This window comes from Schistocerca nitens, chromosome 4, assembly GCF_023898315.1.
Source record: "Schistocerca nitens isolate TAMUIC-IGC-003100 chromosome 4, iqSchNite1.1, whole genome shotgun sequence".
Classification (NCBI taxonomy): Eukaryota; Metazoa; Arthropoda; class Insecta; order Orthoptera; family Acrididae; genus Schistocerca; species Schistocerca nitens.
The window spans coordinates 945,872,598-945,893,310 of record NC_064617.1 but is presented as its reverse complement, the minus strand read 5'-3'; the positions used below and the strand labels follow the sequence as shown (position 1 = coordinate 945,893,310).

The following is a 20,713-nucleotide window of genomic DNA, read 5'->3' as shown; positions in this document are numbered from 1 at the left end:
CGTGAAGATGGTTGTTGTCTTGTAAATGTCCCCATCTGTTGACTCAGTGATCGAGACGTGGCTGCACGATCCGTTACAGGCCTGCGGATACGATGCCTGTCATCTCGACTGCTAGTGATACGAGGCCGTTGGAATCCAGCACGGAGTTCCGTATTACCCTTCTGAACCCACCGATTCCATGTTCTGCTAACAGTCATTGGACCTCGACCAACGCGAGCAGCGATAATATCAACCGCAAACGCGATAGGCTACAATCCGACCTTTATCAAAGTGGGAAACGTGATGGTACGCATTTCTCCTCCTTACACGAGGCATAACAACAACGTTTCACGAGGCAACGCCGGTCAACTGCTGTTTGTGTATGACAAATCGGTTGGAGACTTTCCTCATTTCAGCACGTTGTAGGTGTCGCCACCGGCGCCAACTTTGTGTGAATGCTCTGAAAAGCTAATCATTTGCATATCACAGCATCTTCTTTCTTCCTGTCGGTTAAATTTCGCGTCTGTAGCACGTCATCTCCGTGGTGTAGCAATTTTAATTGCCAGTACTGCATAAACCTTAATGGGCCTTGAGAATCTATCACTTGCACGCTCAAAGCTGTTGGGATAAGACTTTGAGTTGGCTTTCATTTCCTGTCGGTACTGCCAATCATGTAGCTCGTAAGGACCACACCCGCAAAAGTCATGTTTGCCTTCCTGCTCAATCTTCCCCTAGCCGACGTGTGGTCGTTAAATGATTTATTGCTTGAATTCTTTCATTCTATGGACATGAAGAGGAAGTGGGGAGCTGCAACGGAGAGTATCATTATTGCACATCAGAGGGAAGAGAGCAGGTAAGATCGGTGGAGGTGGGCCGTTTGCGTGGCAGTTCATGATCGTGAGTATGGTAAGAACTTCCGGGGGAAAGTAACGGTGCGCAGGGGGCATCAGGCAAAATGTGCTCCATTTCCACGGACCACTTGTGGTTGTAAAGATTCTGTCGATCGTCAGCCTATGGTTCCATGATTTGAATATTAAAAGTGAAATTAGGTATAGCTGAGTCAAATACATTGTAGTAATATTGAAGGTAGAACCGAGGTTACGAAGGAGTGAGGAACCGTGGTTCCTTCCCGAGTTTCGTATTATGGGGAGGATGGTTGATAAGTCGGTGTCGATACTCGCTGCCACAGCACGTATTTACAGGGCTTTGGGTTCCTGGTTCCAGATGGGGTGGGCGTCTCTGCCACTTTTGAGAATTCAACTGCACTGGTTGGTGTTGCGTGTACCGGCAATATGTGATCGCACGAAAGGCTGGTGCATATTGTGGTTCCTCTGCCTGAGCGAGTAAGCCCACGATAGTGAGACTGCCTGTCTGCTTGCCGTTGCCCGTCAATAGGCCGACATAATTCATACGGACCTAAGTTTGGAATGATGGACCTCCTTCTGCCATCTTATGTTTAGTTTTTTCTGACACTTTTATCATGTTACTGATTACCTATGATAGTGATCCGTCATAAGAAAACCTACTTACTTACGTCATTCAGTCATTGCCTAAAGTTAAAATTGTGTTCGGCAAGGTTAGTAGGTACCAAGGCTGAACTGTTATTCCGGTTTCAAAAAGTGGTATCATTACGACGTCCATTGATTAGGGCCTGACCTCATTAATAAATTGAATTATGTAGCATCTCTCACTGGAGCACTGAGAGACTGTGTTTTCTTTTAATTAATGCTCATGTTTTAATAAAAGATAAAGACTTCGTCGTTAGTAAATTGAGTTGTGTAGTACCTCTCACACATGGACTGCTTACGTGTGGGTCATTTTTTTAAGGGACAGAATTTCTGCTAATGCGTGTTTAATGTGTCGAGTACTTTCTCAGACTCTTACCAGCTTAAAGGTGACTGATATTTCTCTGTATTAGAAGGCTTATATACTGCTCTTGTTACGCACCAAGTTTGTGGTACGACAGAGTGAACGCACAGTGAATACCAAGTGGAGGTGTATACTGTGGCCACCTGGGCCCCGTTTGTGTATGCCTGTTGGAGAGCCGGTATACGCTGACGTTATTTATGAGGTTTCTGAATGTATTAAAATGGTTTCGCCTCATTAAAACTTTCCTTGTCAATAAAACATCGTATGTTTTGGTGATGATATTTTATTTTATTTTATAATTGTTTGTGACGTTTTGTGTTTTTAAATAGGTCCTTAAATTTTTTACAGTTTTAATTCTTAACATTGATTTTGTCTAAAAAATTTCTTTTTAAGTAGTTTTCTTAATTGGAACTTATGAATAAATTTTGGTTACTGGCCTGGATTGAGCCACAATATTGAAATGTAAAACAGATTGGTTCTTGCTCATGCATTTAAGATATGTAGTCTTGATCGTATTAATTGCCAAGTGTACTTATTAGTGGCAAGTACGGGCTGGATGTTGTGTGAAATAATGATTGTTTACTGTTTTTGGTTCTGTGTTCTCAGTAACCGCACATCAGGATCCCTGTCTCCTGTCATTACCCATCAGTAACCTACATGTTATGGAAGTATTATGACAATGAAAATCAAACACTTAAGTTGTAAACATATTACGAAAACGTAATTGTAACGCACTGGCTATAGAAATAAAGGAGATGCAATTGATGCTTTATAAAAATGTAATGAAAAACATTCGTAACGTATTAGGAGTTTTATGTCTCAGTGTTTTACTTGTGAACTCTACCTATCATGTCTCTTTGAATTTGCGTGGCTCACAGAACATTCCATTTCCTTTACGCATGAATCCAATTGGCAAGATTATGTCAGCTTTCAGAGAGTGCATGTGTAAGGACTTTGCTGTGTTGACATAAACAACATACATGCCTCAGCCAACCAGTAGGGTGGATAAGTACACAGTAGCCTATGCTAGTGGTCAAGAGCGCTGTGCCCTGCCCATTCTTACTATAGAAAGCTCTCTGAGTAGCTGTTTAGTTTGTATGTCAATAAACTACTGAACTATCATTGGAAGTTTTAAACATATGTAACACAACTGTCTTACAAGCCTAGATTCCAAGAAAGGAACGTGGCTCGACGAATCGGACGAGTTGTTATGTCAGTAAAATGTTGAGCTATTATTGGGAGAACTAAATATGTTGGTTCGCTTAGAAATGCTCTCATTGGCCTGTCATGGTGTAGAACAGGGATGGGTTGGGGGAAGGGGTGTTAGTTAGTTATGGTGGAGAACAGTGGGGCAGTGGAAGGGCTGTGGCGTAGGAATGTTGATGTGCAGTTGGGAGAGAGGAGAGGAGGGGGAGGGGATTTGAGGGCAGATAAAATTCTGTCCGGTGTAACTATTCTCCTCCTACTATCATTCACTTGAGCAGTCTCAATATTTTAGGTAATGCAGTTAATGTAGCTTATCGTGTAACCGTTTGTATAAATTAGATTAGGGAATAACATTTATCTAGGAATAATGTTTAAGACCAATGATGAAAACCTACCCTACTAATTAAGAGGAGGAGAACTATTTGGTATACACTATTGTGCTGTAGCTAATCTGTTAAAGTATATTGTATATGACAAATCTCATTCACTATATACTTTCTCTGATTTTCAAGGCATATTCAGCGGTTAAGATTCAATATTATGGGTACAAACAAATTACTGTTAAAGGGGCGTAGTTTTAGAAGTTACCCATAAGTTAAGGTTCCCTACTACAGTCCTTACATGTCCATTTCTTTGCGCTTTGCATTGTTACATCTATGTATTTCATTTACGCTACTATTCTGACCACTACACAACTAATGATGTATCTGAAAAGTACGGGATTGTTATTATTACTCATATGCATTAAGTTAATTTTTCATTCATTTAAGCTAACTCCTACTCTCTACTTATTATGTACCCTTTTGATCACAGGCTAGTACTCTTATGGAATACTGCTTATAGGGAGCTGTCGTGCAGCTCGCTAAACATAGTGTAAATATGTCTTTAGACTATTTCTTGACTAGCTTAGGTTTTTCGTTTTGGCAATTAAGAAACAACAGATTTACGGTCAAAGAGTTATTTATGAAAAAATTAACTTCAATACTCTATGTAGGCAATGCGCAGCCCAAGCAAAAATTGTTACCGACGAGGAGTAGATGTCTGATCCTGCAAGATGGCTTCGAAACTCTTTACAATGGTCTTAAGTTTTTATTGATAGCTTGGCACAAGAAGGTGGTTTACACGTCTTGGGACTTGCTTGTAACTAAAACAAATTAGCTGCAGGATTTTACATATGACCTGAGACATTTGATGTCACTCTGCCCAATTTCTGAGGTATTCTCTAATTGGGCGTGAAAGGCAACACTGATTAATATCGGTAAACTCATAATGTATTGGAGACTACTAGATGGTCTACATGTGTTGCTCCAGAACTTAAGGAAAGAAATTGAGCTGTTGGTTTAATACTCTAAAGAGAGAATTTTTAAATGTTGTAGTCTTCAGTCTGATGACTGGTTCGATGCAGCTCTCCCGGATAATCTATTCTGTACAGACCTCTTCATCTCTGCATAAATTCTGCAGTATACATCCATTTGAAGCTGCTTAGTGTGCTCAAGCTTTAGTCTTCCCACAGAATTTCCCTCCTTCCCCCCTTCCGCACCCCCTACCCGCTTCCTTCCAGTACCAGACTGATTATTCCTTGAAGCCTCAACCTGTGTCGTTTTAACAGATTCCTTCTTTTAGTTAAGCTGTGACATATATTTCATTTCCCACATTACAAATGCTTCTATTCTCTTCTTGCTGCGCTTCTTATCGTTTACTTTTGCACAAGGCTTCATTCTAAGAAAAACTTTCAGTAAATGAATAATATTTGTATTTATATTCCAAGTTTACAAATTTATCTCTTTCCCAAACGCGTTCCTTGCTAATGACAGCCTGCAGTGCAGTTCTCTTTACTTCGACCATTATCGGTATTTGGCGGCCAAATAGCAAAACTCATCTCCCTCGTGCCTCATTTTCTAATAGAAATTTATCAGCAGCACCTGATTTAATTAGACTATTTTCTGTTATCCTTGTTTTACCTTTACCTCCAGCCACAGGCTTGGATGAGTGTGATGTCCTTAGGTTAGTTAGGTTTAAGTAGTTCTAAGTTCTAGGGTACTGATGACCTCAGATGTTAAGTCCCATGGTGCGTAGGGTCATTTGAACCATTTCAATCTACCTTTGCTGATGTTCATTTTATAAATTATATTCAGGACACTGTTCATTTCGTTCAACTCTTAAGTTATTTATCTCTGGTATCTTGTATTACTGAATTTCGCGAATTCAGAGAAAAATCACTCAGATCATGGTACTACTGAAGCGTTAGATCAGAATTCTTCTATTTCTCCTATAGAAATATGGCGAAAAGCTATGGAAAGTATCTTCTACCAGTTATAAATAAATTCATTCATAGCTTATCATACGAGCAACAACGACCTGGGTACCTTCGTCACATGTAGGGTGTATTGCGTCAGCCGCAGTGCATAGTTAACGCCCAAGGAAGACGAGGCTGGAAGGACATTCGCAAGCACTTTCACGCCAGTGCGTCGCAGGACTAGGGTATAAATAGCGCGGGTGCACTGCCCGCAGTCACAGTTCAGCAGCTGCAACAGCCGACAACCCATTGAGCCTGCCATGAAGACCCTGGTGAGTGCAACTGCTGCCCTGATATTCACAGAAGTTGTGGATGCGCCGGAGTTGCAATGTCGGTAGTTTACACTCTGTCCACAGTAGGATATAGAATACGACTTCTAATAGTGGCCACACCTATCTGATCTGAAGCATTCGTGGCTTCATGTAATGCTGATAAACACACGGAATGTTAGTACCTGGTGACAGGGGACGAAGTGTATCCGAACTAAAAGTAAGTAAGGTCCTTGGTCACATGCAGCTCGGACTAGTTCTCATTTAGGTTTTCCAAGATTTGTTTAAGCCTATAATAGAATGTAAAGGATTAATGCTACGAAGAGGGTAAGACGGGATAATTGCCCTCTTCTGATACCGCAAGATATCTGGTGATTTTTCCAGCAATTCGACATCAACACCAGCGTCATATTTCAAAAATGTTCCCTTGGTACCATGCAAGATCTGTTCACGTTTTAGTGTTGTATGTATAGCCTCGAATAAATCTGGGAACCATGCGATATTCAACAGAGTAGTAGAGAGAGAAGAGAATCTGTGATTGAATTATGAAGATAAACACAAGTGCTGAAAATTCAGAGTAATCTGCTCAGCTTAAGCCTTTCCCATTACTCGCAACGATAACCCTTGATTTTGTAAGCAGTCCAAAATTAAATATCTCTTACAACTGATAATGTCGTAACCCAGTTGTGGTATAGAAGCCAAAGTATACTGCAAAATGAAGTTTTTACTCTGCAGCGGTGAGTGCGCTGATGTGAAACGTAACTTCCTGGCAGATTAAATCTGTGTGCGAGAGCGAGACTTGAACTCGAGACCTCCGTATTTTGCAGCAAAGTGTTCTACCGACTAAGCTACCCACTCCCGAGTCACAAGCCGTCCTCACACTTCTACTTGAGGCAGTTTCTCATGTACTACCTTCCAACTGCGGAGACGTGGCTTAGTCACAGCCTGGGGTATGTTTCCAGAATGAAATTTTCATTCTGCAGCGGACTGCACACTGACGTGAAGTTTCTTGGCAGACTGAAACTGTGCGCTGGACCGAGACACGAACACGGGACCTTTGCCTAGGAAAATTGTTGAGCGGTATGATAGAAAATGAAACGAACAGAGCAATGATACGCGCAAATGAGAAAGTGGGGTGAGCCAGCAAAGGTCCCGGTTTAAACAAAAATCTATTTTATCACACATATGCAAATAACAAGAGGAAGACAAGGAGTTAAGAGGGTATGGAATAGTAATAGAGAAAAATATACGATAACGAAATTCTGTTGCCGAAATTATTTGCAACCTGGTTAACATCTATCAGTAAACATTGGCAATGGTTGAAGTTAATACACTACGGGCCATTAAAATTGCTACACCACGAAGATGACATGCTACAGACGCGACATTTAACCGACAGGAAGAAAGAAGATGCTGTGATATGCAAATGATTAGCTTTTCAGAGCATTCACACAAGGTTGGCGCCGGTGGCGATACCTTCAACGTGCTGAAATAAGGAAAGTCTCCATCCGATTTGTCATACACAAACAGCAGTTGACCGGCGTTGCCTCGTGAAACGTTGTTGTGATGCCTCGTGTAAGGAGGAGAAATGCGTACCATCACGTTTCCCACTTTGATAAAGGTCGGATTGTAGCCTATCGCGTTTGCGGTTTATATTATCGCTGCTCGCGTTGGTCGAGGTCCAATGACTGTTAGCAGAACATGGAATCGGTGGGTTCAGAAGGGTAATACGGAACCCCGTGCTGGATTCCAACGGCCTCGTATCACTAGCAGTCGAGATGACAGGCATCTTATCCGCATGGTTGTAACGGATCGTGCAGCCACGTCTCGATTCCTGAGTCAACAGATGGGGACATTTGCAAGACAACAATCATGTGCACGAACAGTTCGACGACGTTTGCAGCAGCATGGACTATCAGCTCGGAGACCATGGCTGCGGTTACCCTTGATGCTGCAACACAGACAGGAGCGCCTGCGATGGAGTACTCAACGACGAACCTGGGTGCACGAATGGCAAAACGTAATTTTTTGCGATGAATCCAGATTCTGTTTACTGCGTGGTGATGGTCGCACCCGTGTTTGGCGACATCGCGGTGAACGCACATTGGAAGCGTGTATTCATCATCGCCATACTGGCGTATCACCCGTCGTGATGGTGTAGGGTGCCGTTGGTTACACGTCTTTGTCACCTCTTGTTCGCATTGACGGCGCTTTGAACAGTGGACGTTACATTTCAGATGTGTTACGACCCGTGGCTCTACCCTTCATTCGATCCCTGCGAAACCCTACATTTCAGCAGGATAATGCACGACCGCATGTTGCAGGTCCTGTACGGGCCTTTCTGGATACAGAAAATGTTCGACTGCTGCCCTGGCCAGCACATTCTCCAGATCTCTCACCAATTGAAATTGGTCAATGGTGGCCGAGCAACTGGCTCGTCACAATACGCCAGTCACTACTCTTGATGAACTGTGATATCGTGTTGAAGCTGCATGGGCAGCCGTACCTGTACACGCCATCCAAGCTCTGTTTGACTCAATGCTCAGGCGTATCAAGGCCGTTATTACGGCGAGAGGTGGTTGTTCTGGGTACTGGTTTCTCAGGATCCATGCACCCAAAGTGCGTGAAAATGTAATGACATGTCAGTTGTAGTATAATATATTTGTCCAATGAATACCCGTTTATCATCTGCATTTCTTCTTGGTGTAGCAATTTTAATGACCAGTAGTGTATTTCATTTCTAGCTAGGTTCGAGGCTGCTAAAGTCTGCATCAAAAATATATATCTACATGCTTCTCGCACAGGTATTGTCGTGTAGATGTGGATTAAGTGCATAAAGCACAGGTGGCCATTATTGAATGAGGCACTTCAGTCAGCAACAACTATCGAGTATTATTATTAGCAGGCAAATAAATGTACGAGTGGAGTGAATGGCATTGAAACACCAGAGATTAAAATCAAACAACTGGATTCATGACTACTGTGAACATAAAATACTAACGAATCGTTCGTTTCAGATATATGTCATTTTTCCTCCAGATCGTCCTGAGCGTGGTGCTGGCCGCGGCGGTGGCGAAGCCCGGCTACCTGGGCGCTGGACTGCTGGGTGCCGGTCTGGCAGCCCCGGCCATCGCAGCCGCCCCCATCGCCGTGCCGGCGATCCCGCAGCCCCCGGCCAACATCATCATCGGGCCTGGCGGTGTGCCCCTGGACACCCCTGAGGTAGCTGCCGCGCGTGGCGCCCACCTGGCCACCGTAGCCCAGACGCGGGCCCGCGACGCCATCATCAACTCGGCCGCCATCCTCGCCGCCCCCGCCGCCATTGCCGCCGCTCCCGCCTACGCGGTCGGTGCCCCCGCGCTGATCGGCGGCCTCGCCCCCTCGATCGCCGCCCTGGGCCCAGCGGTGGCTGGCGCCCCTGGAGCCCTGGCTGCTGCCGCCCATCTGCAGGCCAAGGCTGCCCTGCTGGGCTGAACTGCACTCTACAACGACCTGTCAGCAGAGTGACACTACGTATGTCACTGACCATTCTTGTACACCCCAACACAGAGGCTACAGACGTTAATGTACATATGTTTTATAAATAAACATGCAAAATTACTTATCTATTTCATTTGACCATGAAACAGATTCCCATATGGACGCCATAGTAATAATCGCACAGGGCATACAGAAAGAACTGAAAGATTTGAATGAAAATAATTCACCATGTCGGGATGGAATCCCAATTCGGTTTCACAAAGAGTACGCTACTGCATTGGCATTCATCGCAACTATTTCGCCCAGCGCACAGTCCAAAGCGGCTGAAAAAATACAAGTGCCTCCAGCATAAGGGAAGAGTAGAAGTGTGTGTTTGTGCGTGCGTGTGTGTATGTGTGTGTGTGTGTGTGTGTGTGTGTGTGTGTGTGTGTGTGTGTGTATGTGTGTTTGTTTGGTGCTTGCCGAGCGGTCTAAGGCGCTGCAGTCATGGACTGTCCGGCCGGTCCCGGGGAAGGGTTCGAGTCCTCCCTCGGGCATGGCTGTGTGTGTCCTTAGGATAATTTAGATTACGTAGTGTGTAAGCTTAGGGACTGATGACCTTAGCAGTTAAGTCCCATAAGATTTCACACACATTCGAACATTTTTTGTTTGGTGCTTACTGGCGCTCAACGGCGAGGTTATCAGCTCCCTTACTCCTATTAAAAGTAACGAATGCGAGGGACGTAGTAAAATTTGACCATACACGTTAAGACAACGGGAAAGAAGAAACGATGCTATACAGAAGGCTACAACACAAGCGTCGGCCGTTGTGGCCCAGCGGTTCTAGGCGCTTCAGTCTGGAACTGCTCGACCGCTACGGTCACAGGTTCGAATAGTGCCTCAGGTGGGGATGTATGTGATATCCTTAGGTTAGTTACTTTTAAGTAGTTCTAAGTTCTAGCGGACTCGTGACCTCAGATGTTAAGTCCCATAGTGCTCACAGCCATTTGAACCATTTAAGACACAAGTAATACGTCAAAGGAGCTAAACTTAAGGCACAGGAAAATTTCACTGGCTGACCACTCAAATAAAAATGGGCGAGCCAGTTACCTCATGAACATATTAACACCAACTCCATAAAATCTTGGTATGAACTTTGGACAGTCAATAAAACTTAAAAACTCGAACCACATTCATTTGATAATTATCGAAAATAGACAGTAGTTCCGCCAGCAAATCACCCGCTACCCGCTGGTCGGAAAAAAAATGCAGTCTCATAAAATGTGGCGCACGGTGATCCGTACGCCACGAGCGCCACACGTTGGAGGGTCCTCTTGCCGGAGCAAGAAGCAATGCGTCATAGGGCTGTGAGCTATGCGAAGGTGAGTGAGGAGGACCTCGTCCCGTCGACGTGGCTTGAAGGAGGTATGCCGTGCTTTACGACACAGAGTTTATTGTTCGTTACTTCCAACCTCTCATCCACCCACTGACGCAAGACTCTGGAGCTCAACAGCGAGGTCATAGCACGCAGGGGCATGGCGCACTGAAAGACCAGAGGCACGCTTCCTTGGTTGCTACATCCGCTCTTTCCTTTCCCACAATTCCCTGGTGCCCTAGTACGATGTAGAAAGATACCTCCGACTGTTGTAGGTGGAGGAGACCATCCTGGATAGTCTGGACTACTGCTGGGTACAAATGTTTCAGACTGAATGGTACTCAGAGAAGCGGAACAGACAAGAAATTTAGCGCTTGAGGAAAGTTTCATCTGCTCCAGTGCCCGCAAGGTTGCATACAATTCTGCATCAAAGACAGTAAAGACCTGAAGCAGTTTAACCTTGAGGACACAATCTGGAAAAACAACAGAGAAACCAACAGAATCCCCCTGTTTCGACCCATCTGTAAAAACAGCGACATAGTCGTGGTGCTCAGATGATATGTCAGAGAATATTAAAAACGGAGGCAGGAGTGCTATCTCTCCTGTACCGCACCAAATCTAAAATACTCTGCCCCTCTCCAATAACCTGGCCTGCACACGGTTAAAACCCTGGATCTAGAGTCGTACTGGCTCCAAACCGAGTGACTCCAGCACACGCTGCACGCCGATCCTAAACGGCATTGTGGCTCGTGGACGGTTGGAAAAAAGTGAAGTCGGAAGTGCTAGGAACTTACACGACTGTTGCACCATGAGGAGCTGGCGCCAGGTGCTAAGTGGCGGTTCCCATGCCTCAGCACAGAGGCTGGGTATGAGACTGGACCGATAAGAACCAGTGGCCAGCCGAATACCCTCATGGCGGGCAGCGCCAATGATTCGCAAGTAAGAGCGTCTCACTGACCCGCACAACGTGCGCCGGTAGTTCAGCCGTGAACGCACTAAAGCCCTATAAAGCTGGGGGAGACGCGCCCTGTTTGCTTCCCAAGACCTGTGGCTAGGACACTTTAAGGTATTGAGGACCTTCAGGATTCTGACCTTCAGGTCTCGCAGGTGTGGCAACCACGACAATCTGGAGACAAAAATGAGGCCCAGAAAACCACACTGTCTCTAAATGTAGGATGGTGTACACCACATACAAGGCAGGTAAATTAAAAATACGACGAGGACGATTTAAATGAACACACAAACGCTTATCCACAGAAAACTGAAAACGCGTCTTTGCAGAACACTCCTGTAACCGCCGCTCTGTAAGCTGTGGCAACTCTGGAGGAGGAACAGAAAGCAGCCAAATAAGGAGCACTATACAGGGCTCCCTACCGTACACCTGATACTGTTGATAGCTGTTGCAAAGAGGGTAACACTGAAAACACTGTCCTAAGGGACACCATTCTCATATTCGAATCGATCTGACAGTGAGGCACTAACTCGGGTTCTAAAAATCCGGTGAGACAGGAAAGACCGCAGGAAGATAGGGAGGTGACCACGAAAGCCCCATGCAATTGTGTGAGAATGCAGTCTCCGTTTGGTATCAAATACCTTGTTGTTGTTGTTGTGGTCTTCAGTCCTGAGACTGGTTTGATGCAGCTCTCCATGCTACTCTATCCTGTGCAAGCTTCTTCATCTCCCAGTACCTACTGCAACCTACATCCTTCTGAATCTGCTTAGTGTATTGATCTCTTGGTCTCCCTCTACAGCTTTTACCCTCCACGCTGCCCTCCAATGCTAAATTTGTGATCCCTTGATGCCTCAAAACATGTCCTACCAACCGATCCCTTCTTCTAGTCAAGTTGTGCCACAAACTTCTCTTCTCCCCAATCCTATTCAATACCTCCTCATTAGTTACGTGATCTACCCACCTTATCTTCAGCATTCTTCTGTAGCACCACATTTCGAAAGCTTCTATTCTCTTCTTGTCCAAACTGGTTACCGTCCATGTTTCACTTCCATACATGGCTACACTCCATACAAATACTTTCAGAAACGACTTCCTGACACTTAAGTCTATACTCGATGTTAACAAATTTCTCTTCTTCAGAAACGATTTCCTTCCCATTGCCAGTCTACATTTTATATCCTCTCTACTTCGACCATCATCAGTTATTTTGCTCCGTAAATACTTTAAGTTTCTCATTTCCTAATCTAATCCCCTCAGCATCACCCGATTTAATTTGACTACATTCCATTATCCTCGTTTTGCTTTTGTTGATGTTCATCTTATATCCTCCTTTCGAGACACTGTCCATTCCGTTCAACCGCTCTTCCAAGTCCTTTGCTGTCTCTGACAGAATTACAATGTCATCGGCGAACCTCAAAGTTTTTACTTCTTCTCCATGAATTTTAATACCTACTCCGAATTTTTCTTTTGTTTCCTTTACTGCTTGCTCAATATACAGATTGAATAACATCGGGGAGAGGCTACAACCCTGTCTCACTCCTTTCCCAACCACTGCTTCCCTTTCATGCCCCTCGACTCTTATAACTGCCATCTGGTTTCTGTACAAATTGTAAATAGCCTTTCGCTCCCTGTATTTTACCCCTGCCACCTTCAGAATTTGAAAGAGAGTATTCCAGTTAACGTTGTCAAAAGCTTTCTCTAAGTCTACAAATGCTAGAAACGTAGGTTTGCCTTTTCTGAATCTTTCTTCTAAGATAAGTCGTAAGGTTAGTATTGCCTCACGTGTTCCAACATTTCTACGGAATCCAAACTGATCTTCCCCGAGGTCCGCTTCTACCAGTTTTTCCATTCGTCTGTAAAGAATTCGCGTTAGTATTTTGCAGCTGTGACTTATTAAACTGATAGTTCGGTAATTTTCACATCTGTCAACACCTGCTTTCTTTGGGATTGGAATTATTATATTCTTCTTGAAGTCTGTGGGTATTTCGCCTGTCTCATACATCTTGCTCTCTAAATGGTAGACTTTTGTTAGGCCTGGCTCTCCCAAGGCCATCAGTAGTTCTAATGGAATGTTGTCTACTCCCGGGGCCTTGTTTCGACTCAGGTCTTTCAGTGCTCTGTCAAACGCTTCACGCAGTATCTTATCTCCCATTTCATCTTCATCTACATCCTCTTCCATTTCCATAATACTGTCCTCAAGAACATCGCCCTTGTATAAACCCTCTATATACTCCTTCCACCTTTCTGCCTTCCCTTCTTTGCTTAGAACTGGGTTGCCATCTGAGCTCTTGATATTCATACAAGTGGTTCTCTTCTCTCCAAAGGTCTCTTTAATTTTCCTGTAGGCAGTATCTATCTTACCCCTAGTGAGACAAGCCTCTACATCCTTACATTTGTCCTCTAGCCATCCCTGCTTAGCCATTTTGCACTTTCTGTCGATCTCATTTTTGAGATGTTTGTATTCCCTTTTGCCTGCTTCATTTACTGCATTTTTATATTTTCTCTTTTCATCAATTAAATTCAATATTTCTTCTGTACCCAAGGATTTCTATTAGCACTCGTCTTTTTACCTACTTGATCCTCTGCTGCCTTCACTACTTCATCCCTCAGAGCTACCCATTCTTTTTCTACTGTATTTCTTTCCCCCATTCCTGTCAATTGTTTCCTTATGCTCTCCCTGAAACTCTCTACAACCTCTGGTTCTTTCAGTTTATGCAGGTCCCATCTCCTTAAATTCCCACCTTTTTGCAGTTTCTTCAGTTTCAGTCTGCAGTTCATAACCAATAGATTGTGGTCAGAATCCGCATCTGCCCCTGGAAATGTCTTACAATTTAAAACCTGGTTCCTAAATCTCTGTCTTACCATTATATAATCTATCTGATACCTATTAGTATCTCCAGGATTCTTCCAGGTATACAACCTTCTTTTATGATTCTTGAACCAAGTGTTAGCTATGATTAAGTTATGCTCTGTGCAAAATTCTACAATGCGGCTTCCTCTTCCATTTCTTCCCCCCCAATCCATATTCACCTACTATGTTTCCTTCTCTCCCTTTTCCTACTGACGAATTCCAGTCACCCATGACTATTAAATTTCATCAATTTCTTCTTCATCTGCAGAGCTAGTTGGCATATAAACTTGTACTACTGTAGTAGGCATGGGCTTTGTGTCTATCCTGGCCACAATAATGCGTTCACTATGCTGTTTGTAGTAGCTAACCCGCACTCCTACTTTTTTTATTCATTATTAAACCTACTCCTGCATTACCCCTATTTGATTTTGTATTTATAACCCTGTAATCACCTGACCAAAAGTCTTGTTCCTCCTGCCACCGAACTTCACTAATTCCCACTATATCTAACTTTAACCTATCCATTTCCCTTTTTAAATTTTCTAACCCACCTGCCCGATTAAGGGATCTGACATTCCACGCTCCGATCTGTAGAATGCCAGTTTTCTTTCTCCTGATAACGACGTCCTCTTGAGTAGTCCCCGCCCGGAGATCCGAATGGGGGACTATTTTACCTCCGGAATATTTTACCCAAGAGGACGCCATCATCATTTAATCATACAGTAAAGCTGCATGTCCTCGGGAAAAATTACGGTGTAGTTACCCCTTGCTTTCAGCCGTTCGCAGTACCAGCACAGCAAGGCCGTTTCGGTTAATGTTACAAGGCCAGATCAGTCAATCATCCAGACTGTTGCCCCTGCAACTACTGAAAAGGCTGCTGCCCCTCTTCAGGAACCACAAGTTTGTCTGGCCTCTCAACAGATACCCCTCCGTTGTGGTTGCACCTACGGTACGGGCATCTGTATCGCTGAGGCACGCAAGCCTCCCCACCAACGGCAAGGTCCATGGTTCATGGCGAAAGATCAAATACCTTACAGTTATCAAAGAATGCACCGATGCAGTGATGGTTGAGTAGGAAAGGCTGCTGAGTAGCCGCCTCTAGCGGGGTGGGTTGTTGACAGTGGACCGAAATCTCTGGAAGTCACACTGAGAGTGGCTAAGGAGTTGTCCCGTTTCTAACAACCACACCAGATAACGGTAAACCGTTCGCTCCAGCGTCTTTCCTACGCACCTCGTTAAGGCGATACTCCTGTAACGACTGGGAGACATACGGTCCTTTCCTGGCTTCAGTAGGTATCGGAACCGATTCCCTCCACGACTTCGGGTAGTTGCCTGTCTGCCATATAAGATTGAAACGTTTGAGGAGGATTTCCTTTGACGCCGCTGCCAACTGGCGAAGCATGCAGTACCGTATTTGGTCGTGACCGAGTGCAGCATCACGAGTCTCAGACAGTGCTGATTCGAGCTCCCACACGGAGAAAGAAGACTTGCATGCCTCAGTACAGTTGGGTCTGAAGTCCAACTTGCCCCACTCGACAGTTTCACGGTAGCGGCTAAATAAGGGTAGAACAACGCACCTGCAAAATTACAGTATCCCTGAACATATTATCAGTTAGAATACAGGGTGATTCAAAAAGAATACCACAACTTTAGGAATTTAAAACTCTGCAACGACAAAAGGCAGAACTAAGCACTATCTGTCGGCGAATTAAGGGAGCTATAAAGTTTCATTTAGTTGTACATTTGTTCGCTTGAGGCGCTGTAGACTAGGCGTCAGCGTCAGTTGATGCTAAGATGGCGACCGCTCAACAGAAAGCTTTTTGTGTTATTGAGTACGGCAGAAGTGAATCGACGACAGTTGTTTAGCGTGCATTTCGAACGAAGTATGGTGTTAAACCTCCTGATAGGTGGTGTATTAAACGTTGGTATAAACAGTTTACAGAGAATGGGTGTTTGTTCAAAGGGAAAAGTTCTGGACGGCCGAGAACGAGTGATGAAAATGTAGCACGCATCCAGCAAGCCTTTGTTCGCAGCCCAGGAAAATCGACTCGCAGAGCTAGCAGAGAGCTGCAAATTCCACAATCAACTTTATGGAGAGTCCTACGAAAAAGGTTAGTTATGAAACCTGAACGTCAACTACCCGAGGCGAAGGATCGGCCGCCAGGCAGCCCGTGACAAAGCACTTCATCACTGGCCTCCAAGAAGCCCTGATCTTACCCCCTGCGATTTTTTCTTATGGGTGTATGTTAAGGATATGGTGTTTCGGCCACCTCTCCCAGCCACCATTGATGATTTGAAACGAGAAATAACAGCAGCTATCCAAACTGTTACGCCTGATATGCTACAGAGAGTGTGGAACGAGTTGGAGTATCGGGTTGATATTGCTCGAGTGTCTGGAGGGGGCCATATTGAACATCTCTGAACTTGTTTTTGAGTGAAAAAAAAACCTTTTTAAATACTCTTTGTAATGATGTATAACAGAAGGTTATATTATGTTTCTTTCATTAAATACACATTTTTAAATTTGTGGTATTCTTTTTGAATCACTCTGTATAATAAATTTTCTTGAGACCGATAAGCTTTTGTTCACGAATCAGCATGGTTTCAGAAAGCATCACTCGCCCGAAGCTCGGTTTGCCCTTTTCTCACATGATGTACTGTGAACTATGAACGAACAACCTCAGGCAGATTCCACATTTCTAGATTTCCGGAAAACATTTAACACGGTGCCCTATTGCAGGCTGCTAACGAAGGTACGGACATGTGGAATAAATTCATAGGTATGTGAGTGGCTCGAAGACTTCTTAAGTTATGAAACCCAGCATGTTGTGTTGTGTCGATTCCCTAAAGTCTCGACACAATGAGTGGCTAGAAGCACGCGAAACTAACGCAGACGGGCGTAAATTCTGAAACAGGAGACTGGATGAAAAACTATAAAGAAAAGAAGAGAGATTGTCATATACTTAACTTTAATGTAGTCTTGTTCTTGTTGAAATACATCTCTTGCATAGTAGTAAGCAATTAGCACTAATACAAATTGCGCCTTGCTAGGTAGTAGCGATGGACTAGCTGAAGGCTATTTAATCTGTCTCTCGGCAAATGAGAGAATGACTTGATACGTCAGGTCGCAAGCTATGTCGTCCGTACAACTGGGGCGAGGTCAAGTCCGTGTCTTGTGACCTGCCATGTGGTGGCGCTAGGTTTGCGATTACATAGTGGCGACACGCGGGTCCGACATGTACTACAGGACCGCGGCCGATTTAAGTTACCACCTAGCAAGTGTGGTGTCTAGCGGTGACACCACATGTTGTCCTCGAAGGTGAGTTTTCATCGGAAACAAGGCTATCGTCAGGAGCGCCCCAGGGAAGTTGAAAGTACCGCTATTATTTTCTCTACATACATAAATCATTGGGCGGACAGGTAGGGCCGTAACCTGTGGTTGTTTGCTGATGATGCTATGGTGTACGGTAAGGTGACAAAAGTCATGGGTTACCTCTTAATACGGTGTCGGACCTGTTTTGCCTTAGTACAGCAACTCGACGTGGTATGGACCCAACAAGTCTGAAGTCCTCTGCAGAAATATTACGAGATGCTGCATCTATAGCCGTCCATAATTGGAGAAGTATTGACGGTGCACGATGTTGTGCGTGAACTGACCTCTCGATTATATTCCATAAGTGTTCGATGGGATTCATGTCAGGCTATGTAGATGGCCAAATCATTCGCCCGAACTGTACAGAGTATTCTCCAAACCAGTCGCGAACAACTGTGCCCCGACGACACGGCGCACTGTCATCCATAAAAATTCCACCGTTGTTTAGGAACCTGAAGTCCATGACTGGCAGCAAACGGTCTCCAAGCAGCCGAACACAACCATTAACAGGAAATGGTTGGTTCAGTTGGACTAGAGGAACCAGTCCATTCCATGTAAACATAGCCCACTCCGTTATGGAGCCACCACCAGCTTGTGAAGTGCCTTGCCGACAACTTAAATCCATGGCTTCGTGGGGTCCGCGCCACTCTACAAGCCGACCATCAGCTCTTACCAACTGAGATAGGGGATCATCTGATCAGTCACGGTTTTCCAGTCATCTAGGGTCCAATCCTTAAGGTCACGAGCCGAGGAGAGGAGAGGCCGGCAGGCAAAGTCGTACTACACTCCTGGAAATTGAAATAAGAACACCGTGAATTCATTGTCCCAGGAAGGGGAAAATTTATTGACACATTCCTGGCGTCAGATACATCACATGATCACACTGACAGAACCACAGGCACATAGACACAGGCAACAGAGTATGCACAATGTCGGCACTAGTACAGTGTATATCCACCTTTCGCAGCAATGCAGGCTGCTATTCTCCCATGGAGACGATCTTATAGATGCTGGATGTAGTCCTGTGGAACGGCTTGCCATGCCATTTCCACCTGGCGCCTCAGTTGGACCAGCGTTCGTGCTGGACGTGCAGACCGCGTGAGACGACGCTTCATCCAGTCCCAAACATGCTCAATGGGGGACAGATCCGGAGATCTTGCTGGCCAGGGTAGTTGACTTACACCTTCTAGAGCACGTTGGGTGGCACGGGATACATGCGGACGTGCATTGTCCTGTTGGAACAGCAAGTTCCCTTGCCGGTCTAGGAATGGTAGAACGATGCGTTCGATGACGGTTTGGATGTACCGTGCGCTATTCAGTGTCCCCTCGACGATCACCAGTGGTGTACGGCCAGTGTAGGAGATCGCTCCCCACACCATGATGCCGGGTGTTGGCCCTGTGTGCCTCGGTCGTATGCAGTCCTGATTGTGGCGCTCACCTGCAGGGCGCCAAACACGCATACGACCATCATTGGCACCAAGGCAGAAGCGACTCTCATCGCTGAAGACGACACGTCTCCATTCGTCCCTCCATTCACGCCTGTCGCGACACCACTGGAGGCGGGCTGCACGATGTTGGGGCGTGAGCGGAAGACGGCCTAACGGTGTGCGGGACCGTAGCCCAGCTTCATGGAGACGGTTGCGAATAGTCCTCGCCGATACCCCAGGAGCAACAGTGTCCCTAATTTGCTGGGAAGTGGCGGTGCGGTCCCCTACGGCACTGCGTAGGATCCTACGGTCTTGGCGTGCATCCGTGCGTCGCTGCGGTCCGGTCCCAGGTCGACGGGCACGTGCACCTTCCGCCGACCACTGGCGACAACATCGATGTACTGTGGAGACCTCACGCCCCACGTGTTGAGCAATTCGGCGGTACGTCCACCCGGCCTCCCGCATGCCCACTATACGCCCTCGCTCAAAGTCCGTCAACTGCACATACGGTTCACGTCCACGCTGTCGCGGCATGCTAGCAGTGTTAAAGACTGCGATGGAGCTCCGTATGCCACGGCAAACTGGCTGACACTGACGGCGGCGGTGCACAAATGCTGCGCAGCTAGCGCCATTCGACGGCCACCACCGCGGTTCCTGGTGTGTCCGCTGTGCCGTGCGTGTGATCATTGCTTGTACAGCCCTCTCGAAGTGTCCGGAGCAAGTATGGTGGGTCTGACACACCGGTGTCAATGTGTTCTTTTTTCCATTTCCAGGAGTGTATTAGCAAAGGCACTCAGGTCGGTCGTCTGCTGCCATATTTTAGTTATTTATTTACGCGTAAAGTTGCGTAGGACCAAATTGAGCAGCAAATCTCCAAGGTCATGGAACGTGTCAGTACATGAAATTACAACATGAAAGTAATAACAGATAAAAATAAATGTTCATGAACCCGAAAAACTCAGTCCAAATGTTTAAGTAAACGCTATCAGAAATACAATAAGAATCAGCTTACTTTTTCAAGGAGCACCTCGACAGAAGGAGTGACCCTTGAGGAAACTCTTCAGTTTCGATCTGAAAGCGCGTGGGTTACTGCTAACATTTTTGAATTCGAGTTGTAGCTTATTGAAAATGGATGTAGCAGTGTACTGCACACCTTTTTGCACAAGAGTTGAGGAAGTCCGATCCAAATGCAGGTTTGATTTCTACCGAGTATTAACCGAGTGAAAGCTGCTTGTTCTTGGGAATAAGCTAACACCATATTTAGCCGCACTGTCCTGATGGAAACTTTGGTCGTACGTTACACATTAATTTGTGGGGCAATTTCACGGGCTGTTACTTGTATTTTAGCACTGACAACTCCACACAAATGCCTCTATTCTCGGTAGCTATGTGAAGGCCCTCCGTCACTGCGTTGCCTGTCCTGAGAACTAATGCCTTAAATTTGATATTCTCGTCGCACGCTTGACACTGTGGATCCCAGAATACTGAACTCCCCGACGATTTCTGAAATCGAATGGGTTATGCATCCATCACAAACTACCGCTCCATGTTCAAAGCTTGTTAATTCCTGTGGTGCGGTCATAATCACATCGGAAACCTTTTCAAATGAAACACCTGAGAATAGATGACAGCTCCAGCATTGCACTGCCCTTTTATA

The 20,713-nt window shown here is 45.3% G+C and overlaps 1 protein-coding gene across 3 annotated transcripts in view; it reads left to right on the top strand.

Annotated features, from left to right (window-relative positions):
* The first annotated feature begins 5,573 nt into the window (after positions 1–5,573).
* LOC126253612 (cuticle protein 38-like) overlaps positions 5,574–20,713 on the top strand; it is a 99,419-nt gene continuing 84,279 nt past the window's right edge. For 2 of the 3 annotated variants that reach the window (XM_049955077.1, XM_049955076.1), the window contains exon 1: positions 5,574–5,622. In XM_049955077.1, coding sequence (XP_049811034.1) covers positions 5,611–5,622 — 12 coding nt within the window. In that variant the 5' untranslated portion in view covers positions 5,574–5,610. Of the gene's footprint in view, positions 5,623–8,658; positions 9,220–20,713 lie in introns of those variants that run through there. The other variant, XM_049955078.1, reaches the window with a different exon arrangement.